This window comes from Dreissena polymorpha, chromosome 9, assembly GCF_020536995.1.
Source record: "Dreissena polymorpha isolate Duluth1 chromosome 9, UMN_Dpol_1.0, whole genome shotgun sequence".
Lineage (NCBI taxonomy): Eukaryota > Metazoa > Mollusca > Bivalvia > Myida > Dreissenidae > Dreissena > Dreissena polymorpha.
Window position 1 is genome coordinate 93,264,371 of NC_068363.1, and position 26,654 is coordinate 93,291,024.

General features: G+C 35.8%; 1 protein-coding gene across 7 annotated transcripts in view; it reads left to right on the forward strand.

Moving 5' to 3' along the window:
- Window positions 1-26,654, forward strand: part of LOC127846744 (uncharacterized) — a 108,280-nt gene that overhangs the window by 49,653 nt on the left and 31,973 nt on the right. For all 7 annotated transcript variants that reach the window (XM_052378240.1, XM_052378245.1, XM_052378243.1 and 4 more), the window contains one exon: window positions 4,145-4,309. In XM_052378240.1, the coding sequence (XP_052234200.1) occupies window positions 4,145-4,309 (165 nt within the window). The remainder of the gene's footprint in view (window positions 1-4,144; window positions 4,310-26,654) is intronic.

Here is a 26,654-nt window from a genome sequence, read left to right on the forward strand (position 1 = left end):
TTCAAAATTCGGTTGCCGCACTGAAAGGGTTAATAATTTGTCTGCTTCATTAGAATATCTTCCTGTTTTGTAATTTGAAACAGGGTACTCTAACAATCTGTACAGTATAATGTTATGTCTTATTCTTTACATGGGTTACTGATATAGCCTTTTGTGATCATAAGCAACGTCAACAGTTTTCTTTAGGCTTAAATAATTAATGCTAAAATGTATTTGTCTGCATTGAAATACTACATGAAGAATGCATAAATGACAGGATTTTTAACAAAAAAGGGTTTATACATAGTGTGCATAGTAGAGAACAATCTTGAAATAAATCAATTTCTTTTGTTGAAATTTGACAAGCAAAATGTTATGATTAGTGTTAATACTGGTAAAATTGCCGTTAGTAATTTGGAAGGAAAAAAAAGTCTGGATTGAAAAAAACACCTTGGATATCCCATTCAAACTAGGGGTATTTTGTTGAATTATTACTTTAACCCATTTATGCCTATTTAGACCTTGGGAAACAGCGTGGACCAGATGAGACGCTGCATGATGCGGCGTCCCATCTGGGTCTACTCTGTTTGCTTAAAGGAATTTCTGTAAGACATATTCTAAATATAGAAATAAATATACAAAACATTCCTAATTTTGGAAATAAATTGATCCAATTAAGAAGGATTGGCAAGTCCACTAGGCATAAATGGTTTAAGGGTAGGAGCAATACATTCCATGTGGCCCATAATGTTTTGTCTCAAAATCATAATATTGATGCAAACAAATCCGTGTGCTTCTGAGAATTGTGTTTTTTTATTCTTGGCATTATTTAGTTTATATTTGTTAACTCAAACATTTAATACTTGGTAATAAATTTTTGAACTTTGAATTTTATTATTTGGTAAAAAGACGTTGCTTTCTTTGCTGTAAAATTGCAAGGGTGGATTATTATAGTGTTCATTTTTTCCACAATAAGCTCACGTAAACTAAACAAATTGCATTGTAATTATTATGCCCCCCCCATTCGAAGAAGAGGGGTATATTGTTTTGCACATGTTAGTTGGTCCGTCCGTCGGTCGGTCCCTCGCTCGGTCCACCAGATGGTTTCCAGATGATAACTCAAGAACGCTTAGGCCTAGGATCATGAAACTTCATAGGTACATTGATCATGACTGGCAGATGACCCCTATTGATTTTCAGGTCACTAGGTCAAAGGTCAAGGTGACTCGAAACAGTAAAACGGTATGGGATGATAACTCAATAATGCTTTTGCCTAGGATCATGAAACTTCATAGGTACATTGATCATGACTGGCAGATGACCCCTTTTGATTTTCAGGTCACTAGGTCAAATGTCAAGGTCAGAGTGACTCATAACAGTAAAATGGTTTCCGGATGATAACTCAAGAATGCTTATGCCTAGGATCATGAAACTTCATAGGAACATTGATCATGACTGGCAGATGACCCCTATTGATTTTCAGGTCACTAGGTCAAAGTTCAAGGTCACAGTGACTTGAAACAGTAAAATGGTTTCCGGATGATAACTCAAGAATGCTTACGCCTAGGATCATTAAACTTCACAGGTACATTGATAATGACTGGCAGATGACCCCTAATGATTTTCAGGTCACTAGGTCAAAGGTCAAGGTCACAGTGACTCATAACAGTACAATGGATTCCTGATGATAACTCAATAATGCTTTTGCCTAGGATCATGAAACTTCATAGGTACATTGATCATGACTCGCAGATAACCCCTATTGATTTTCAGGCCACTAGGTCAAAGGTCAAGGTCAGAGTGACTCGAAACAGTAAAATGGTTTCCTGATGATTACACAAGAATAATTAGGCCTAGGATCATGAAACTTCATAGGTACATTGATCATGACTGGCAGATGACCCCTATTGATTTTCAGGTCACTAGGTCAAAGGTCAAGGTCACAGTGACTCGAAACAGTAAAATGGTTTCCGGATGATAACTCAAGAATGCTTACGCCTAGGATCATGAAACTTCACAGGTACATTGATAATGACTGGCAGATGACCCCTCATGATTTTCAGGTCACTAGGTCAAAGGTCAAGGTCACAGTGACTTGAAATAGTAAAATGGTTTCCTGATGATAACTCAATAATGCTTATGCCTAGGATCATGAAACTTCATAGGTACATTGATCATGACTCGCAGATAACCCCTATTGATTTTCAGGTCACTAGGTCAAAGGTCAAGGTCACAGTAACTCGAAACAGTAAAATGGTTTCCTGATGATTACTCAAGAATAATTAGGCCTAGGATCATGAAACTTCATAGGTACATTGATAATGACTGGCAGATGACCCCTCATGATTTTCAGGTCACTAGGTCAAAGGTCAAGGTCACAGTGACAAAAAAAGTATTCACACAATGGCTGCCACTACAACTGACAGCCCATATGGGGGGCATGCATGTTTTACAAACAGCCCTTGTTTTTAAATGAGCAATTTTCAGAATATTAATGAAACAATACATTCATGTAATGATTTAATGTGATTGTCTTCATAATGTATAAGTGAGGAAAAGCAATTTTTAAGTTTAAGATTTTAAATACCATGTATTTAGGAATTATTTCCGAGCTGCAAGTATTATTACATAGAGACAGGGATTTTCAGAAATATTTTCTTCAAATACCGTAATAACTCTATGTTTTCGAAAACTTAGATACGAAAAATATTAACAAAATACAGGTGTCCGAAAACTTAGAGTTGAAAATGGAAGTGTTCGAAAATAGTGTCAATTGTATCAACGACTACGGGTAATAGCACGCGCTTGTAAAACACCATGCCATATAATATAAATTACAATTATACATGTTTGCACTGCATTTTAAATAATTGTAAATGCTTAATTTACTTGACAGAAAGTTACTTCAAGGTTGTAATTCTTTGTTTGTTCATTTCCGATAGTTGTTGTGTAACACATTCCATTGTTCGTAAAACTTTTAATAGGGTGCATCACAATTTGAAACATTTAGTATTTGTCACAGTTATTTTACTGAGAAGGGGTAGTACCATTGCGGTAGATAATTGAACTGTTAATTAGCACTAACCCTGGTAATCATAACGCTTATGCTATCGGGCGAAACCATTGTTAAATACGTGTTTACAAGGTTATTTACCCAATAACGCAAATGTAATGGTCCATTGCCCTCAGGCATGCACCCGCAATCTTTTATGATGTTAATCTGGTTGTAAAACCCCATGATCGAAGTGTCATTAGATATCAAAACAGGTTCAACATTTTGTAAAATAGCGCTGTAAAATATACTGTCTGAAAACTTAGAGACATAAATAACTGAAGAAAACTTGTGTGTCCGAAAATAAAGAGTCACGAAAAATAATTATTTTTGCTAAAAAAGGGGGTGTCCGAAAACTTAGAGTGTCCGAAAACATAGAGTAATATCTCTTATTTATGAGTCAGGACTCCTCATTATTTTAAACTTTCATCTCCGGAATGCATTGATTTGCTTATTTGTTTAACCCTATCCCCCATAAGAAACAACGTAAAACTGGCTCTGTGCAAACAGCATAAAACCAGAACAGCATGCGAGTAACTCGCAGTCTGTTGAGGTTTTATGCTGTTTGCTGCTCATCAGTATCAAAGGTTTGGAAATGAAGCCTTTAAAAAGTGAATTTAATAAGAAAAATCTTGACTTAAATGTAACTTTCTATGTGACTACAAATGCGTCAAAATACGTATCTAAGGAGTAAAGGGTTGAAAATACGTATCTAAGGAGTAGAGGGTTGAAAATACATATCTAAGGAGTAAAGGGTTGAAAAAACGTATCTAAGGAGTAAAGGGTTGAAAATACGTATCTAAGGAGTAAAGGGTTAAATTACTTTCATCCCAAGAGATACATGCCTGCCCTTATTTGTTTTAATGGTTCACTCTTAGAATTAGTTATATCATATAAAATAATATCATTCATAAGTAATGACTTTAGTTTACATGCCTGTTACTGGTACAAAATGACAATACCACCATATCCACTCCACAGAGTGATCACATTGGGTTGAAACCAATTTGTATTAGCTCAACTGCATCCGATTAAAACTTAAGACTTATTAAAATGCGCTTGAGTTCATCACATGTTGTATGACATTTCCCACAATTTCTGCTCAAATTTCAGCGGTACGAGGAACTGTCTGCACGCTGGGACCAGGCCAAACAGGAAGTGCGGCACGAGGACCATGAGTTGCTGCGGGCAAAGGTTACACTCCAACAGGAACTGATCCGCAGGCAGGACGAGTATGCCCAGCAGCTGAGGGCGCTGCAGACAAGCCAGGAGGCAGAGGTGGGTAACAAGGGGTCCTTACAGAGGTGGGTAACAAGGGGGCCTTACAGAGGTGGGTAACAAGGGGTCCTTGGAGGCAGAGGTGGGTAACAAGGGGGCCTTACAGAGGTGGGTAACAAGGGGTCCTTACAGAGGTGGGTATCAAGGGGTCCTTACAGAGGTGGGTAACAAGGGGGCCTTACAGAGGTGGGTAACAAGGGGTCCTTGGAGGCAGAGGTGGGTAACAAGGGGTCCTTACAGAGGTGGGTAACAAGGGGTCCTTACAGAGGTGGGTAACAAGGGGTCCTTACAGAGGTGGGTAACAAGGGGGCCTTACAGAGGTGGGTAACAAGGGGTCCTTGGGGGCAGAGGTGGGTAACAAGGGGTCCTTACAGAGGTGGGTAACAAGGGGTCCTTACAGAGGTGGGTAACAAGGGGGCCTTACAGAGGTGAGTAACAAGGGGTCCTTGGAGGCAAAGGTGGGTAACAAGGGGTCCTTGGAGGCAGAGGTGGGTAACAAGGGGGCCTTACAGAGGTGGGTAACAAGGGGTCCTTACAGAGGTGGGTAGCAAGGGGACCTTACAGAGGTGGGTAACAAGGGGTCCTTTGAGGCAGAGGTGGGTAACAAGGGGGCCTTACAGAGGTGGGTAACAAAGGGGCCTTACAGAGGTGGGTAACAAGGGGTCCTTACAGAGGTGGGTAACAAGGGGGCCTTACAGAGGTGGGTAACAAGGGGTCCTTACAGAGGTGGGTAACAAGGGGTCCTTGGAGGCAGAGGTGGGTAACAAGGGGTCCTTACAAAGGTGGGTAACAAGGGGGCTTTGTACAGGTGGGTAACAAGGGGTCCATGGAGGCAGAGGTGGGTAACAAGAGGTCCTTGTATAGGTGGGTAACAAGGGGTCCTTGTTTATAAAAATGAGCCGCACACTTGGAAAATGTTGCTTTATGCACGTATGTTAAGTGTAGTCCCAGATAAGTCTGTGCATAGTCCCAGATTAGTCTGTGCGTTTGACATTGTCTGCTTTTATTTATTTTTTTCTTAAAGAAAGTCTTTTGTAAATGAAAATCTAGTCTAGGCCGAAAGTGTCATCCCTGATAAGCCTGTGTTGAATATACAGGCAGATCTGGAACGACACTTTGCACACATGCATACAGCCCAGTTTTTGAAAGGCCAGGCTCAAATGCTTAAGGAAGTGTTTCAAGCTGGGCTGTTTTCGGAGAAAACCCGAGGTATTGTCATAGCCTGCTCATCATTCGCCGTGCTAAAACCTTAACATTGGCTCTAAGTGCTTCCACCTACAACATTGATACTTCATATGTAGCTGCACTTTGATAAGTTTTACACGCCACACCCATTTTTGGGTCACTAGGTCAAAGGTCAAGGTCACTGTGGCCTCTAATATTCTTCTGACAAGCTTTCATTTATTCAAAACTGCACCGCAGCCTTGCGTTGGCACCCACTACTATCGGTGCTCTTGTTTTGAAATTCCTATAAATTCCCCTGTCTGATTTTCAACTGTAGAAATTTTAGTCGCAGAAGTTGTTGTTTTTTAACTCCTCTTTAGCTTCTGAGTAGATTTTATTCAAACTGTCACAGTAGAATCACCATAATGTGTATAGGTGTTTGCAAAGAAATCATATTTCTGCTGCAACTTTTTGTGGCAGAATTATGGCCCTTAATCCTTTTTTCCTCTACAGAATATATAGTAAATCCCAAAATTTTGTGTTGTCAACTCCTCTGTAAAAACTGAGTGAATCTTTCCCAAAATTTCACAGTTGAACAGCTGTCATTAGTTAACGTTTGTTAGCTCTACTGGCCATAGGCCAGAAGAGCTTATGGGATGGCATGGTGTCCATCTGTCTGTCTGTGGGTGTGTGTGTGTGTTGGACTTTCTCTTGTTTATCCGATAAAGTCCACATTTTTCATCCGATTCTTTTCAAACTTGTTCAGTGTGTTGATATTAATGAGGACTCGAACCCTATTGAAAATGGGTTACATCAGAGTAAAAACTCCAGAATTATCTCCCCTTGAATTTGAGAAAATTGTGAAATAAGGCTTGTTTACGCAACAAAGTCCACAATTTTCATCCAATCATTTTCCAACTTGCACCGTGTCTTTATGTGAATGATGAGTCAAACCTGATTGAAAATGAGCAATATCGGAGTTATAATTCCAGAATTATCTCCCCTTGAATTTGAGAAAAAAATGAAAATCTTTAACATTTTGCCATTACTTTTGCAATATTGAAGATAGCAACTTCATATTTGGCATGCATGTGTATCTCATGAAGCTGCACATTTTGAGTGGTTAAAGGTCAAGGTCAAGTTCATCCTTCAAGGTCAAAGGTCAAAAAAATAAAAATCTTTAACATTTTGCCATAACTTTTGCAATATTGAAGATAGCAACTTCATATTTGGCATGCATGTGTATCTCATGGAGCTGCACATTTTAAGTGGTGAAAGGTCAAGGTCATCCTTCAAGGTCAAAGGTAAAAAACAATCAAAGCGGCGCAGAAGGGGACATAGTGTTTCCGACAAACACATTTCTGGTTTGTTTACATATAAAGTTCTCTATCCTTTTGAAACTTCCACGGATGTTTTATATCATCAAGGGCCAGAACCCCACTGAGAGTGAAGAAAATTTGTCTAACTTATTGTTGAAAAGGAGTCATTTGAATTTTAAATTTTACGTTTCTTCTTGTTTATGCGATGAATTTCCCATTTTGGGTCTGTTTGTTTAAAACTTCCTCAGATTGTTCATACTATCGAGGGCTTGAGCCCTATTGATTCCAGCCAGTAGAGCCATTCAGGCCCTCATGGGCCTCTTGTTTAAGGGAAATATTAACTTTTCATCGTTTGTATCATAGATCCCTAATTGTGTTGCTATGCATTATGATACTTTATACAAAAGTAAAGGTATCATAGTTTAAAGCGTTACACTTTTATATATGACAGGCAATATGCCCGCTTTTTTGCGTTTGGATTTCACTATTATACATGCACATGCATGATGAAATATGAAGTTAATTACATAGCAATAAGTTTATACGAGTGCAATATTATAGAAAGATTAAGTGGAAGTTGATTCTAGGAATTTATTAATGAAATACTTTATTATATTTGAACTTAATTTTAGCATGTATTCACATCGCTATCTTTATCACTATAGAATATGATATATTTTATTGTCGCCATAATTGTGTGTAGTGAACGGACCTCTTAAACTGCCTAGTGGATTTCTTTTAAACATTAAAACATTAACAGCTGATTTATAAAATGTGTAGAAATTAGGAAATAAATAAATTGTCCTAACATGCTGGAGGGCATCAGTGCCCCTGACATATTTCTAGTTTGCTTTTGCTTTATTGTTGAAACCGTTTAAATATTTGTTGGTAAGCTGATCTTTTGACCAGAGCTTATTTTAAGACAACCATCATACAAGGCCCGGGGACCTCATAACACTTAAACTGATTTCTTTCAGCAGGCAATAATGTTATTTGTTATAATTAGTGACATCTGTCTATGCTGTAAACGGAAATACTGTCATTGTACAATTAATTATTTATTGCTCATGCAGTTGCAGTATCAATGGAATTGATGATTATAGGCCTGAACACTACTATGTTTACTGCTAATGCAATTACTACTATTAGTACGTACTTATTCAAATGCTGAATATTTCATTTATGTGTAAATTGTCTTAATTGGTTCACAATTCCCATGTTGAGAATGTATCACTGTATGCACATTTTCACAGAGAAATAGAACGTGAAATATGATATATAAAACCATAGTAAGTGTTTGTCTTTTATTTGGTAAATATAGGGTTTATTTTAAAGCAGTGTTTCAAATACAAACACAAACAATACCTCTAAACCAAAAGAACAATTCTTCTGTTAACAATTACTCCATACATTTTTTTGCTACCTATAGCAATAATATTTTGTGATTTTATTGTGTCAGCGAAATTCAAAGACAGTTGCTCAGTATGTGCATTATAACATAATGTAAACTAATAACCAGTGTATTGATTTATAAAAAGATTTCTGTAAGCCATTAATCATCCCAAGATGTCAATATCATTTTTATTTCAAAGATAGAAGATAATTCAGTTTTGTTGCAATACATTGGTCATCAGTCTGTGATAGGCCACTTTTGTGTCCACTCTGAGTAGGTCCAAAATATTCTTCAGAATGTCACCTTATTTTTGTGTGGGAATTATGTCCAGAATGCACATATTTTTGTTTTCTTCTTTGTAGGCTTCATTCTGGAAAAACAGGGTTGAATGCATGTTCATAAAGTGCCATTTAAGATAAGCCTGTGCAGTCCACACAGGCTCATCAGTGACAACACTTTCTGTTCATATGGAATTTTTTGTTTAACCCTTTGCATGCTGGGAAATTTGTTGTCTCCTAAAATGTCGTCTGCTGAATTTCTAATATTAGCATTTTCTTTGATTTTTTTTTTCAAAAAATACTATCAGAATAGCAAACAGTTTGGATCCTGATGAGACGCCACGTTATGTGGCGTCTCATCTGGATCCAAACTGTTTGCAAAGGCCTTCAAAATTCGGTTCCCACACTGAAAGAGTTAAAGAAAGTCTCTTTTTGAACAAATACCTAGTTATGCAGAAAGTGTCATTCCTGATTAGCCTGTGAGGATTGCACAGGCTTATTTGGGACAGCACTTGATTCTCATGCATTAAGCCCTGTTTTTCCATAACACAGCTTAAATGAATGGAACAACATTATATTGGATCTTTTATTAGATGAACATGTTTTTGAATATGAGTAAAATGAAATACCACATCAAGAGCAGACAGGTAAACATGATTATTTTGATTATGAAGTGTTTTTATGGAACATCATAATTTTATTTGTAGGAATTCTGGTGTACCTTCAGTGGACAAATCATGCTGCAATTGAATTGTTAGATCTTAAGACCTGATCTTTAATAATGACTTGTTGGGAGCATTTTTCCACAACTTCATTTAGTTTTGTTTCTTCGATCCCATCAATAGACATTCAACATCCCTTTCATGTTTTCCTGCATAAATGAACGATCCATTAATTGTTTGCTAAGCAATATGAAAAGTAAATAACTCAATTTTAATGGAAATGCTTTGTAACCCAGCAGTGGTTCAATAGTCTCGATTGAGTTCTGACAAAGCTTAGAAATCAGCAGTATTGATTGAAAGCTCTTATTTGAAGTAAAGAAATTTTGCTACACCTTTCTCCCTTGCAATTTTTATCCTAGACTATTAAATATTTAACAGCGATTGTATTGCATTAGTTTGTCAATACAGTCTCAACGTCTGTTACTTTCTTTTTCTATTATTTATGATCTGAACAGAAATATGACCATTTGGGAATTTGGCCTATGAATCATGATTGTTCATGTATTGGGAAAAATATAAATGCACTTAGATATATTAGCATGGAAACACAAATTGTCCAGTATTGTTATGGGTGCCCACTTCATAGGGGATGCTTCCTGTTTTATTGCTATCTCACAAATCAACAAAGTTCCAGAGTGTATAGGCCAGTGTTATGGGCGAAATTTGGAAGAAAAAAAGACATGACGATAACAATCTGACATTATATTTCCATTTTGTTTTGCATTAAACCTTGTAGATCAAGGATGAATGTGTAGATACCAGATGATATCAACATCAAAGAAATCAAAAGGAAATTGTTAAATATATGTAAGTGAATTATGCAATTTTAAAAGACAGAATTATTTTAAGAACCATTAAAGTTTAACATTTCTAGAAGTGAAATTATAATCACCAAGCATGTGTTTTATTGCAAAACTAGATTGACATTACAAACATATGCATTCAAGAGTTTGCTTGACTGTATTGTTTTACTATAGAACTTTGTGAACACCCTTTAAAGTTAGACATATTGCAAAAAACTGTAGTGTACAAACAACCAAAAAATTATCAGTATGCAAACATTTGTTTACACCAACAGCAACCACTTTAATTTTATATGTATATTTATTGTTTTCAATTTTTATTAATTTTTGAACTTTTGTACAAATTACCTATACAAGGATAATACAATATGAAAAATATACAAAGGGCATAAACAAGTAGCATACTATCTAAACATTGAATTATAATTTATTTCAAAGCTGCAGAAAAAAAACTTAAATAGAGAAAAAAACGGCAAAGTAGTAACAACAGCTTAATATTGTGTACAATACTTGTATTTGCTGTTGATTCATTTAAAGTGGAGTGCAAGCCAAGAACCAATGCTATTGGGGGCCTTGGTCAATATACATGGTATTGATCCCACCGCGATGTGGAAGCATCTGCTGCTACTACTAGTATTGGTTGTGAACAGGGATCAATGGGAAACGAGGCAACATAGATGATGATGATCGTATCGATGCTGTGCTCTACTTTAAACATTCATAAGGCATACAATAATGGTGAATAACCACGTATATATTTATGCTCGTGCAGTGCAATAGTTAGTTGAAAGAGTTGTTGTTGTTGTTGAAGTGTGGCTCAGATGGTGGTGCTTGGAGAGAATGCAACTTTGACAACAAATGAAGACTGAAATTAGGTTAATTGTTGATATATGCAATTCAAGAATGATGAAGAATAATAAACTAATTTTGTGCCTGCAAGGATTTAAGGGGACAATTGTCTTGTTGCTTTTTGACTTGGCATCATGGTCTCCAGGATGTTGATGTGGGTAACTTAGGATGCAATTGCAGACTATGTTTGGGTTGACATAGGTATGAAAACCACTTCACTTCACTTCAAATATTGCTATTTTATGATGATTATTAGTTTGTGTACAACAGTGGTATCATCTTGCAAAATGTGACCAACTCAAGACAGGCTTCATGACCAACTCATAAGGATAGAAGAATATCATGTGGCAAATAGTTTATCATGGCTCTAATTGAGGTAAACATTTTTGTTGTCTAAATAAATTAATATTCTGAAAAAAAATAATTATTATAACAGTCAAACTGCTTTGTCCAGCAGCTGCGTCAATTTGCTCATGGAATGTGATGAATGTTATTGTAATTTGAGCCGCATCATGCACAAATGGGCCTTCTACCATATGGTCCTGGCTGATGACATAAGACCCATTTTTGCATGACGCTATTAAGCCACGCAAGGATTTGTTGTCTCATTAACAGACAGGGCAGCACCTGACCAGACTACTTAAAAGCGCAGGCTGGTCTGGAGCTAGGCTTGAAGCATATGGCATAAGACCCTTTTTTGTATTTTTTTGTTAATACAAATAAACAGCAAGTAAACAACAATCTAAAACACTTGATAAATGTTGAACCAAAACTTAAGTCAACATTGGAGTTCTAATTTTGCCATTTTCATGTGTACTTGAGATAAATAATATTCATACAATTATAAAGCAAATGTATGAAATCATTATTGTGTCTGAAATGGGACAACCAAAACAGATGTGTGAGTGTGGTTCGCTTTCATTATTTTCTTGTAGATAATGGTAAAAGAAAATTAATATTTGTAAAAAGTCCTAATATGTGGAACTGTTGATAATGTTAACACACTATTGTTGGATTTTGCATTAATTTGCAAATGCAAGGCATGTAATGGAATTTATTTGGCCTCTGTGATATTAAATATTTTATTAATTAAGTGTTTAAAATTGCTGCTAAATTACTGTATTCTATCAGTGTAATATTTTTTTTATTAAATAATGTTTACTGTCAATTTACACATTTTTTCTTAGCTTATATTGAAATACACCAAAAAATATTTAGTAACAACTTGAAGAATGTACCATACTTGTTGTAACATGTACCATACTTGTTGTAACGTGTACCATACTTGTTGTAACATGTACCATACTTGTTGTAACAACTTGAAGAATGTACCATACTTGTTGTAACAACTTGAAGAATGTACCATACTTGTTGTAACAACTTGAAGAATGTACCATACTTGTTGTAACAACTTGAAGAATGTACCATACTTGTTGTAACATGTACCATACTTGTTGTAACGTTTGAAGAATGTACCATACTTGTTGTAACGTTTGAAGAATGTACCATACTTGTTGTAACGTTTGAAGAATGTACCATACTTGTTGTAACGTTTGAAGAATGTACCATACTTGTTGTTACGTTTGAAGAATGTACCATACTTGTTGTAACGTGTTGTTACAAAATACTATTGTTGTAACGTGTTGTTACAAAATACTATTATTCATTGTGATGTACCATACTTGTTGTAACGTGTTGTTACAAAATTCTATTATTCATTGTGGCAATAAAGAAGTGGTATATTGTTATTATTGATTTCATAAAAGGTAAGTTTGTCATTGTTCTAGGTTATTAGAGATTTTTAGCAGATGAAATAATACAGTCATGATGTATTTTGAAGATTTTTTCCGGTTATAGAGAGTCAAATGGGATATCCTGCAGAGATATTGGGAATCATGACAGCAGATGACACTGCAGAAAAACACACACTTTTTTAGGTACACATTATCTATTTTGTACAGTCTGAGTAAAATATTGAATATGTGGTATGATTTGTTTCTGAAAATATCTTTACTTGTAGTTTTTCTCTCATAATCAAGGATTTGAAATTATAAGTACAATGTGACTTAAAATGGTGTAAATATTGTTAAAAAATCTATTGTTGTATACAACAATTAATTTACCTATGTTTGTGCAATATCCTTTATCAATTATAAGAAAGAAAAAAAGAACATGCTTTCAAAAAATATTAATGTTATTGATTGTTGTGGAAGTTTGAAACGGACTTGTATTTAGACTTAGTATATCATAAATGGGCTGTGCTCTGAGAAAAGGGGGTTTTATGCATTAGCATATAGTGTCGTCCCAAGACTGTGCAGTTTGCACAGGCCACTCAGGGATGAAACTTTTGTTTTTTGTGATTTGTTTCTTTTAAGAAAGTCTCTTCTTAGCGAAAATCCAGCTTAGGCAAAAAGTGTCCTTCCTGACAAGCCTACGCAGACTGCACAGGATAATCTGGGAAGACACTTTGCACATGCATTAAACCCCCTTATCGAAGAGCACCGCCCTAATTTTTGTGATCTGGAAACATCATTTTAATATAAATTTAGTACATGTAAACTGGACTGTATGTTGAATCCAATTATGAGCTTTACGCAGCTAAAAAGCTAAAAGCTATTGTCAAGCAAATCTTCTGCTGTATTTTGAAATGAGATTAACTTTGACCTAGTGTTGTTTGTGGGTAGGATTATCAAGGGCTGTCTTAACTTCTGACTAGGCTTTTTAAAAATTTAGTAATATTTTTGCCACTGGCAAATTGGTCTGAAAACTAGTGGATTATCCAGTGAAAATAAGTTGAATGTCTTTGCGGCTTTGTTCGTATTGTTCGCTTTGGAGTGAAAGAATACAAAAATTACACACTTGTTGGATATTTTCGTGCATGATCACGCTAGGCTAATTTTGACTTACTCAATTAGAAACTGACACGTTCGCTTGTGCAGGGAAAATTAGTAAGCTGTGTATTGTATTTGTTGTTTTTCAATGGAAGAAAAATTCAAAAGAAATTTGTTAACACTATTCAAGCCAAGACTTGAAAGCTTTTACTTGAGCTTATATGAACTGTGTCAGTGGTTATTTGTTCTTTGGGAATCAACGTAAAAAAGGGGACATGTTTTGAATGGGGCCAACCAGGTATGTTTGTTGAAGTTTGTTTGCTTTTCTAATGGCTGGTTTTAAAATATTGGTTGAAATTGTTCACAGTAAATGTTGAAACTGCCATAGGTATTATTTTTGATCATGGAATATATTTTTTTTAGGTAAGTCATGATTGTATTATTCTGAAAATGAGACATATAATGCAAATATTGATGGGAAAATAATATATATATGTATCAAGACATATACAAATATGAAGTTTTAATCTGTTGATTATGAGATTATTATTTTTCATAAAAATGTGCATTTGTATGGGATCAGGTAATGACTAAGCAAGGCTCAGTATTATGGCTTAGGTAAACTTCAGTAGAATATAGAAGACTTTGAAAGCCTAAATAATTGTCCTCAAATAATGTGTTGACAACAGATGTGACCCTTGGCATGTATAAAATTGTGAAAATTGTGAAATATTGAATAGAATAATTCATATGGGCCATGCTCTGTGAAAAAGGGGTTTATGTATGTGCATAAAGTGTCGTCCCAGATTAGCCTGTGTAGTCCGCATAGGCTAATCAGGGAAGACACTTTCCGCCTAAACTTGATTTTATATGAAGAAGAGACTTTCTTTAAATAAAAATTACCATAAAAGGGGTAATTATTGTCCCTGAGTAACCAGTGCGGTCTGCACAGGCTAATCTGGGACGACACTTTACACACATGCATTAAACCCCCTTTTTCACAGAGCGAGGCTCACATTGTTCAGGAATTTTCACCTAACAATGATTTTATAAGATTTACTCTGAAAGGCATTATAATGCGGTCAGTCATGTACAATTGTTATGGTATCTAAAAGACAGACAATACACAACAAAGCTATGTTTTTTTGCCCTTGACAACCTTACTGCGGCTTCTTCGTGACAGGCATGACGTTGATCTTAATATTAAGCTATATGATGCAATGTATGTTTGACTTTTTGTATCAAAATCAAAATACTAGTTTTGGTTTTATTTTTATCCTCAGAAGATTATAATTCTGGTGCAGCTTTGTATCAAGCCATTGATTAGTTAAATGGTAAGTTAAGAATAAATGAGGCGCGCTCTGATAAAAGGGGGTATAATGCAGCCTAAAGGGGGTATAATGCAGCCTAAATTGGGTTTTTGCAAAGAAGAGACTTTCATAAAACGAAAAAATATCATAAAGCGGAAAGTTCTGTGGGATTGCACAGGATAATCTGGAACACCACTTTATGCACATGCATTTAATCCCTTTTCACAGAGCATGGCTGTAATGTATTCTCTGTTATTCCTATTTAATTAAAATAATGATGTTGTGTGGTTGATTTTTATTTAAACTTAATTTTTCTATTAATAATTTTTGAGGGTTTTGAGTTTCTTTAAACCATGCAGTTCAAGTCCTCAATGATTAACATGGACAATTGTTAATTGACCCCAGTTTTATTAATTTTTGTCTGTGTGTGGTGTTTTTGTTTGTTTCGTCTAGTGCATATGTTTTGTGTCTCACTGTTAGGTAATTGGTGTCTGCCATAAATGAAGGACTGCATGGTATAACAAGGTTGCTCTCTTGCTGGTGCAACAGAATGTTCACTGGGGCAACAGAATGTTCACTTTGGGGCAACAGAATGTTCACTTTATGTTATCTTATTTGTTCTGTGGGTGAAAATATTTCATCCCAAGGAAACCATTAGAAGCAACTTTTAACTGGTACTCAGGTAGAGCATATTTCTAAAAAACATCTTCAGGAGCTATACATTTTCCTGGGATTCCATTTCTGTGAGACCAGCAAAAAAGCTTTAATTAATGTCAGTATATTGGAAAATAATTTAATAACAATAATATTTAATTATTTGATGTTAAAGCTATGATCCCATTATTGTAAAATCAAATGGATGATGTTGTGATGGGGATTAGTGATTTTACAAGGGACTTTATAATAAAGAAGGAGCTAATATTTTTATGGAAATGTTTGTTATATCAGATTGGCATTCAGTCTATTTACACACTCATAACTTGTTCACATCCAAACTTGGATAATGCAGAGAATATCATTGGCGGCCAACCAGATGCATGACCCAGATCCCTGTGCTGGAAAAAGTAGCTTAATGCTTGTGCTGTAAAGTGTCATCCAAGATAATTAGTCAGCACAGGTCTATCAGGAACATCATTCGGAGCGTGTTTAAGCCCAGTTGTCCAAGAACAAGGCTCATATGACTCTAGTACTGGGTTAATTGTGTAAAAAGACATCAAACACTCAAACAAGAGTACATCATAGACCTACGCCCTGGTAGCCAGCTAGATAGAGCACTGACTTCTTGTGGTGGGTACTACACCCTGGTAGCCAGCTAGATAGAGCACTGACTTCTAGACCTACACCCTGGTAGCCAGCTAGATAGAGCACTGACTTCTAGACCTACGCCCTGGTAGCCAGCTAGATAGAGCACTGACTTCTTGTGGTGGGTAGAATTTCTAGTGACTATCACCTCTAGCACCATATGAAATCAGTGCCTCTGTCTAGTACATTCTACATGGTTTCTGGACAAGGACCAAGAGGTTTAGATGCCATGATAAGTTTTCATATTACGGAAGGAAGGTCTAGAGGACATGATGAGTTTACAGAAAACTGGAGGAAGGTCTAGAGGACATGATGAGTTTACAGAAAACTGGAGGAAGGTCTAGAGGACATGATGAGTTTACAGAAAACTGGAGGAAGGTCTTGAGGACATGATAAGTTACCAGAACTCCGAAGGGAGGTCTTGAAGACATGATAAGTTTACAGAACACTTGAGGGAGGTCTAAAGGACATGATAAGTTTACAGAATACTGGAGAAAGGCCTAGAAGACATGATTAGTCTACAGAACACTTGAGAGAGTTCTGGAGAACATGATAAGTTTACAGAACTCTGAAGAGAGGTCTAGAAGACATGATAAGTTTAAAGAACACTGGAGGGAGGTCTAGAAAACATAATAAGTTTACAGGACATGGTGAGTTCTCAGTAAACTGAAGGATTGTCTAAAGAACATAATAAGTTTACAGAACACTGCATGAATGTCTAGAGGACATGATAAGTTTACAGAATACTGGAGGAAGGTCTAGAAGACATGATAAGTTTACAGAACTCTGGGGAAAGGTCTAGAGGACATGATAGCGCTATAGCATTCTATAGAAAATATATATTGGACTCTCCTCAAGAACAAATACATATAATACTTGTATAATAATACTTGTAATAATGTGATTCAAATAAAACACTGCATGCTTTGTATGACAGTCATAAGGAAGTTACAAACATGTCATGATCTAATGCATTAGAACGCAAGTTTTGCCTGAATACAGTTGAAGGCAAGAAAAGAGTGCCAAATGCAAAACTTTTCAGTATGAATTGGGACAAAATATCAGCACAGATGCATGAATTTAATCATAAACAACAAAAGGCCACCAGCAATATAAGATCACATCAGATATGGAGGTTTTCTAAGTATCATACAGTGCGTTTGTGGGCTGACCGCTTTTCCTGATCGCCGAATCAATAGCTCATTGCTGATGCTCAAGAACTTCCCTAGAAATTAATATTAAATGGTAATTCATTGGTGAATGAACGCCACCAATATCGAGGCTTCTCATGCCCCTGGGACGCTTGTGCTAGTGCGATACTGTCTATTGAAGAAGCTGATAAAACAGTTTCTAAAATGGTGCTCTGTTTTGTAGAGGCTTTTAGAGCCCTTAACAGTATGAATAGGTATAAATATGATTATAATATGGGAATAAATCATTTATTTTTCTGCTCCATGTATGATTATATTTTGGTGAGATGAGTTGAAGATTTATTTTGGTGGTCTAGTGAAATTGCTGGCAAAAACAAGGGAATACGAAACTATGTTTTAAATTATCAATGAGGTACATACATTAGCAGCATCATGCGAAAATTGGAATTATAATTCCATATAAAGTCACCCAATGTTTCCTGGTCTCAGCAGACAGGCTGGCTTCTACTGGACAGGGCAGATGTGCAGGCTGGTCTGCAGCATCCCTGGCCTTATATGGCATAAGACCCATTTTTAGCTCGACTATTATATATGAAATATATATAGTGGAGCTATCCTACTCACCCCGACATCGACGTTTCAGTTCTCGTTCCCGTTAGCGTGCAAATGTTAAAGTTTGCGTACTACCCCAAATATTTCCTATGTCCTTTGACATATTGCTTTTATATTTTGCATACTTCTTTACCAACATGACTCCAATCTATAAACAAGAGCAGACAACTGTATCAAGCATTTTTACAGAATTATTGCCCCTTTTATACTTAGAATATGCATATTATTGATAAATCTATGTTAAAGTTTGCGTACTACCCCAAATATTTCCTATGTCCTTTGACATATTGCTTTCATATTTTGCATACTTCTTTACCAACATGACTCCAATCTATAAACAAGAGCAGACAACTGTATCAAGCATTTTTACAGAATTATTGCCCCTTTTATACTTAGAATATGCATATTATTGATAAATCTATGTTAAAGTTTGCGTACTACCCCAAATATTTCCTATGTCCTTTGACATATTGCTTTCATATTTTGCATACTTCTTTACCAACATGATCCCAATAAAGAAACAAGAGAAGACAATTGTATCAAGCATTTTGACAGAATTATGGCCCCTTTTATACTTAGATAATTGAACATTTTGCTTAAATTGCCATAACTTCTTTATTTATGATCACATTTGATTGATACTTTGACAAAACAACATTTACCTGACACCACAATGCACTCCACCCAAACCATCCCCCATGCCCACACCCTCATAATACCCCCCCCCCCCCCCATATCCATGATGGCTTACATTATACTGTCAAGCACTCAAATAGTCGAGCATGCTTTCCTTTGACAGCTCTTGTTGTTTTTTGCAACTGACATAATAATTTTCAAGTTAAACACACACGCACTAGATTATAAATAGTCCAGTTACTCTCCATTACTTTAGGTCTACTTTATGGTTCATTTATGTTGATTGGAGGGTTGTCTTTACTGCATAAGTGTTGTATCATTTTCCACGGCATATTAGTGCGTGGAGTATGTAAAAATTAATCATTATGAATTAATAAGAGGCAGTTACAGCATTCTGATTAGACAGGGAAGAGTTATTATGTAAATAAACCAATAAAACTGAAATAGTGCAGTTTTTCGTTTCTTTCACAGTTTGGGATAAATATTGTGTTACGGTAATATATTGCCAGTTGATTGAGTTATTTCGAACATTGTTACTAAGAAAAGTGTATGGCCTTTAACTGAAATCCTGTTTGAATATGGATCCAAACTGTTTGCAAAGGCCTTCAAAATTCGGTTCCAGCACTGAAAAAGTTAAAAAATAACAGTAGACACCAACACATATGAGACTGATACAAATCTAGAATCATTTTCTGCTTGAATTATAATAAATATATAATTGCATGTAGCATAACCACAAATGGACAATTACCTTATTATGAGCTGGCTTGTCAGTTTTATATTACGGCTTGAAAGTTTGCTTTAGCAAATCACTGAACTTTGACTGACTAAGCAAATCACTGAACTTTGACTGACTTATTTAAAAAAATCACCTGAGGTATGCATATTTTTAATCATTATAATAACCAAGGACACTAGTCCTTGAGTTTTCATTGAGTCATTATAAACATATATTATTTTTAGCCCTTGAGTTTTCATTGAGTCATTATAAACATATATTATTTTTAGCTGGGCTGTTTTCGGAGAAAACCCGAAGTATTGTCATAGCCAGCTCGTCGTGTCCGCCGTCAAAGTCAAGGTTTGTAAAGGTTTTTAACATTGGCTCTAAAATCGAAGTCCTTTCACCTACAACTTTGAAACTTCATATGTAGATGCACCTTGATGAGTTCTACACGCCACACCCATTTTTGGGTCACTAGGTCAAAGGATAAGGTCACTGTGACCTCTAAAATAAATAAAATAAATAAATTCTGACAAGCTTTTGCAGCTGAGCGTGGCACCCATTATGTGGTGCTCTTGTTATTAAAAAATAGCTATTATAAAACAAATTTTTTATCTATTCTTTTCATTTACATGTACTTAATTGTTAAAAAAAAAACAGTACCCAGAAACTATTTATTCATCTAATGTTACAAATTGTTTTGCTGATCTGTACAGATCAAGATAACATGATGTTTCATGCATGAATACTATAAATATAAATAAATCAAAGCAATTTTATACTTTTGATTTGAACCTATCTTGGTCCAATAATTTTGTTTAAAATAAGACACTCACTGCATATTTCAAGGGGCTTGTTCACATTTTTTGTTTGTTTTAGAAATTCTCATATTACATATGTTTATTAATTAGCCAAACTTGAACCAGATACTAGTAGGGCTGCAACGGGTACCCGAAATATCCGATGATATCGGATCCAACTTCAGATTCGCGGGTACGGATCCACCCCTGAAAATTTCCGTTCCAGATATTTATTTTCATAGTTGTATGTAACCTAGCGCTGTTTTCACAAGTATTGTTTTTTATACAGACTGGTTCTGTTCAAAAGATAAATCATACGTGTAATATTCGATATTTATTGACAAGTGACAGTCAAATAGCAGATCAATCGAGATCCTTAGGCTTTTATTGTCATTGGATATTCCGTAATGAGCCCTGAAAGCAAAACTAATTCGAAATCATGGAGGATCTATAAATTACAAATGCAATTCCTAATGGCAATAAGTAAGTTTTCAATCCTTATTGTCTTTCTGAGTTTTATTAAAAACAACGGTAGTGGATACAGTGCGGCTAGAAGGTGATTCAGGTAAATTTTGCATAATTTCCCTACCTGTCAAATTGTGTTCCTGCATAATGTATTGTCTTGAAAGCATATTTCGTCATATACTAAGTTTAAATGCTATCTTGTGATGCAAGGAACCTCAGTGCCCAGTGAGAAAATCTTCTCCGAAGCAGGAGACCCTGTCAGTGCTCATAGGGCTTGCCTGGACCAGGGCAACGTTGATATGTTAATTTTTGTGAAAACAAACATCAAACTTATGAATAGTGAAAAGTGTATTTTAACAAGCAAACTATTAAGTGAATAAGTGTTAAGGTTTCGTTTTATTTGGACATCGCTACAATGTTAAACGAGAAATGTGTTATGTTTTTTGTTAATAAATGTTTAATGTTTTTTAGTCAAATTATACTTCTAAAACATTGATTACTTTAATTTAGACAGAAAATTCCAATTTTCTCTTATCTGAGGGATCCGGATCCGAAAAACTGCAAGAAACCATATTTGGATTCGGATCTGAACAAATTTTTTGGATTCGTTGCAGCCCTATATACTAGTACTCAATGTATTTTCCAAAGAAAAGTGTTACAAACATTTTATTTTTTTACCGAGTTTAAATGAGGATAATCTATTAATTAACTAGTATTTTTGAAAAAATTCCAAGTTATGATGCTATTTCACTAGTTTAATTATGCCCCCCTTCTAAGAAGAGGGGGTATATTGTTTTGCACATGTCGGTCGGTAGGTCCGTCCGTCGATTGGTCTGTTCACCAGATGGTTTCGGATGATAACTCAAGAACGCTTAGGCCTAGGATCATGAAACTTCATAGGTACATTGATCCTGACTGGCAGATGACCCCTATTGATTTTTAGGTCACTAGGTCAAAGGTCACAGTGACTCGAGACAGTAAAATGGTTTCTGGATGATAACTCAAGAATGCTTACGCCTAGGATCATGAAACTTTATAGGAACATTGATCATGACTGGCAGATGACCCCTATTGATTTTCAGGTCACTAGGTCAAAGGTCAAGGTCACAGTGCCTCAAAACAGTTTAATGGTTTCAGGATGATAACTCAAGAATGCTAACGCCTAGGATCATGAAATGTCATAGGTACATTGATAATGACTGGCAGATGACACCTATTGATTTTCAGGTCACTAGGTCAAAGGTCAAGGTCACAGTGACTCAATAGTAAAATGGTTTCCGGATGATAACTCAAGAATGCTTAGGCCTAGGATCATGAAACTTTATACGTACATTGATCATGACTGGCAGATGACCCCTATTGATTTTCAGGTCACTATGTCAAAGGTCAATTTCACAGTGACTCGAAACAGTAAAATGGTTTCCTGATGATAACTCAAGAATAATTAGGCCAAGGATCATGAAACTTTATAGGTACATTGATCAAGACTGGCAGATGACCCCTATTGATTTTCAGGTCAAAGGTCAAGGTCACAGTGACAAAAAACGTATTCACACAATGGCTGCCACTACAAATGACAACCCATATGGGGGGGCATGCATGTTTTACAAACAGCCCTTGTTAAACATGATGTGTGAATTATTTTAGGCATCTAGGATAATTATTTATTTAAATCGTTACAGTTTATTGATAGAGGCTAACAAGGGATTAACATTTTCACATACTTTCTTTTTTCCCATCATAGTTTTAAATTAATGATAATTTGTTCACTGTTAAAATGTGAATAGTGGAAATGTCCATTACATACCTGACACACTTTGTTCTTACTTTCCAAGCTTGAGGGTCTTATCCCTTTACGCATTTGTAGTCCCTTAAAAAAGTTAATTTTAATCATAGACCTTTCTTACTTAAGATTTCAGTTTGAAAGGCTTTATTTCCAACTCTAAGATACTGTTAAGCAGCAAACAGCATTAAAAACCTGAACAGAGTGTGAGTTCCTCGCAGGCTGTTCTGGTTTTATGCTGTTTGCACACAGCCATTTTCACTTTGCTTCTGAGTGGGAAAGGGTTAACCCTTTGCATGCTGGGAAATCTGTCGTCTGCAAAAATGTCTTCTGCTGATTTTCTAAAATTAGCATTTTCTTTGATTTTTTTTTCAAAGAATACTATCAGAAAAGCAAACAGTTTGGATCCTGATGAGACGCCACATTCTGTGGCGTCTCATCTGGATCCAAACTGTTTTCAAAGGCCTTTAAAATTCGGTTCCAGCGCTGAAAGAGTTAAATTAGTAAGATGATCTTGTTGTCACGCTGATGACATACTAACATAGAAAACAGTTACAGATTTATAATAGCAATTCTTGGAAACAATCAAGATAGAAATAGAAATTAATCTGAAAAAAGTTGAAACAGATGAAATTCTAAGAATACACTGTTCTTCTCAGAGCCTATAACATGATTGGCAGGGTTTACAACTGCTCTTATTTTGTGAAAATTGTTTTATTTTTATTGTAATATTAATCTTAAAATATGTAAAAATGAGTCAAAAATATTTATCATTCTGCATAGACAAAACATGCAATGGGTATTTTCATATTTTATTGATATTTGTAATATGGTTTGCATATTAAAAGCTGTTGTACTAATTTAAGGACTTCTATAAAGTCGGCATTCATATTTTTTGCATGTTATAAGCTTGTGTACTTACTTAAGAGCACTAAAGATAGCCAGTCTCTTAAGGATGTGACTCTGTGGGGAATTATTATATTTATTAGGTCCTAAATTTCTCCCATGCTGTTCAAAGATAAGGTGTTGCCTAGATGAAATCAATTTTGGGAAACTGCCTTTGAAAGCTCGCTTAAGCACACTTTATTACGAGTTTTGAAATTGGAAAGCATGTATGTACAATGTAGTAAACTCAGTTGTAATATGATTGGTCAGTGTTTTAAAGCTAATAAACGTGATTGCCGCCTACTTTGTTGTGTACAGAAAAAGTATAGCGTCTCACTCAGGTATTGTACAGTACCATTAACATGCTTTTAGTATTATATGTAGGACAATATAAATGCAAATAGCACTAGTAATTACCCTAATTACTAAAGTTTTTGGCCATTTAAAAATAATTTAAATGTTTTTTTCCACAAATTCAGAAATGAAAAATATTCAAAATATACTTGTGTCCGAACATTTAGAGTTACATATGTTATGCTTGTTTGTTAATTATTATATAGAAATAAAAGTATTACATTAATGTGCAATAATTTTACTTTGTTGTACTCTTCTTTCTCTATTTAAAAAAATAAAACTTCACTTATTAATGCAAACTCTTACCTGAAATTGTATATAAAAACATTATAAAAACAACCATACTGCTTCCTGAATACATTATCTACCCAATTGTAACGGTCCATTGATGTCAGGGCATTCATATGCCATGTTACATGACCTTAATCTGGTTGTAAAACTACATGATTGAAGGGTCCACAGATAAGCGAAAACAGTGCAGAAATCAGAAATAGCGCTTTGAAATAAACTGTCCGAAAAATTAGAGTAATTAAATATTGACTAATGACCTGTATGTCCGAAAATATAGTAACGAAAAATAATTATTTTGGCAAAAAAAAGGGGTTGTCTGAAAATTTAGAGTGTCTGAAAATACGGTGTTGCATATCAAATGGTGGCACTTTTTATACTGCCCGTTTTTTCAAAACAGGACGTATTATAGTTTCACCCTTGGCGGCGGGAGGGCAGTGTCCACAACAGTGTCCGCTCTCTAATTCAAATAGTTTTCATCCGATCTTCACCAAATTTGGTCAGAAGTCGTATCTAGACAATATCTAGGTTAAGTTCGAATATGGGTCATGCAGGGTCCAAAACTAGGTCACTGGGTCACTTAGTGCATTTCAAGGATTGAGCATGGTGTCCGCTCTCTAATTAAAGTAGTTTTCATCCGATCTTCACCACATTTGGTCAGAAGTTGTGTCTAAATGATATCTTGGATAAGTTTAAATATGGGTCATACGGGGTCAAAAACTAGGTTACAAGGTCACTTAGTGCATTTCAAGCATTTAGCATGGTGTCCAAAACCCTTAAAGGGGAGTATCTTGTGACAGTTTGGCACTCTTTTTTTTCTTTTTTTCTTTTTTCTTTTAGAAGAGACCTTTGAAATAAAAAATTTGATTAAGGCAGAGAGTGCTGTCCCCAATTAGAATATGCATAGTGCACACGCTAATCAGGGGGGACACTTACTGTACTTACTTGCAGTAACACTTTCAGTGCGGGAACCAAATTTTGAAGGCCTGTGCAAACAGTTTGGATCCAGATGAGACGCCACAGAACGTGGCGTCTCATCAGGATCCAAACTGTTTGCTATTCTGATAGTATTGTTTGAAAAAAATTGAAGAAAATGATAATGTTAGAAATTCAGCAGATGACATTTTAGCAGACGACAAGTTTTCCAGCATTCAAAGGGTTATGCCCTGTTTTCCCAGAGCACTGTTCAATGGTGCTTCTAAACTAGGCCAACAATAGACATATGAAGACAACAGTCCCCCATCCTTATAGCACCCATTAGTCTTGCTGGTGATGGCTTGATAGGGGATTGTTCTGGTGTAAAGGAGTTGGCCCTCTGTACAGTTGATAGAAGATTTGATGGAACATGATTATGATTATGAAAGGAGTAGATCTTTCCCGAAAAAGACTGCAATGAATGTCATGTTATACCAATAGGATATCATATTAAGCTCTTTAACTATTAAATTCAATGAAGCAAGTGCAGACCTATGTGATTACTTAGTCGTGAACAATGAATATTGTTTTGAATGTATGGAGAATTTCTGGGCAGTGATTGAAAATCTTGGAAAAAACTCTACATTTTGATAACGGTTCCGAAGTGTAATGGGTGAAAATTTGTGGCCTTAACCCTTTCAGTGCTGGAACCGAATTTTGAAGGCCTTTGCAAACAGTTTGGATCCAATTGAGACGCCACAGAACGTTACGTCTCATCAGGATCCAAACTGTTTGCTATTCTGGTAGTGTTCTTTGAAAAAAATTGAAGAAAATGCTAATTTTAGAAATTCAGCAGAAGACATTTTAGCAGACGACAAATTTCCCAGCTTGCAAAGGGTTAAGATAAATATACAAGGAACGGATTAGTCTGGAAATCCTGGTTTTCATTGGTGCATGGAGTGATTTCTTTTCTAGCACCATTTGAAATCAGAATTGCTGGTCTAAAACTCATCAGAGGTGAAGAATATGTCATGAAAATGAAAAAAGGTGCCATGTTAAATATGCATAATGAGTATTTAAGGCATAATGTTTACAGCAGAAATCGCAGAATTTGTAGAAAAATATATGTTGTTACTGTTTCTGGAAAGTGAATATCTGCTAGAACATCATCTGGAATGTGCCTGTGATTTTCAGGAAATAAAGGCAGCACTCAGAATGCAGATACTACCGTTAATTGTGAATGTGTATAATAAAGATCTGTTACCGAAACTGCGTGTCAGGCCTTGTAAATGGTGTGATGAAGATGGATGGACAAGATAATTTGGAGGCACTGAGAAAAGAGAAATGTAATTAAGATTCATTTCTTGAAATGAGCACGCCACTTGGTGGTATTACCTAGAAAAGTGGAGCAGATTCGGATCCATATGAATGAGGGAATGAATGAAAATGCTTGAAGCAGTAACTGAAATGCACCGGAGTTCTGAGTATGGCAATGACCTTGACAGGTGGCTGAAATGCAGGATTTTGTGTCTGAATTTCGTGTGATGTAGCCAGAATAAAGATCCTTCTGAAGTGGAATGGACTTGAGACACATGTTAAAGTTTCTATATTGCCTATGCTGGGCCTAAATGGGTCTTATGCCAAATATCGCCAGCGTAGCTCAATCCAGGCGGACTGGTCAGAAGGTTACACTCTGTCAGCTATGGGTCTTATGCCAAATATGGCCAGCGTAGCTCAATCCAGACGGACTGGTCAGAAGGTTAC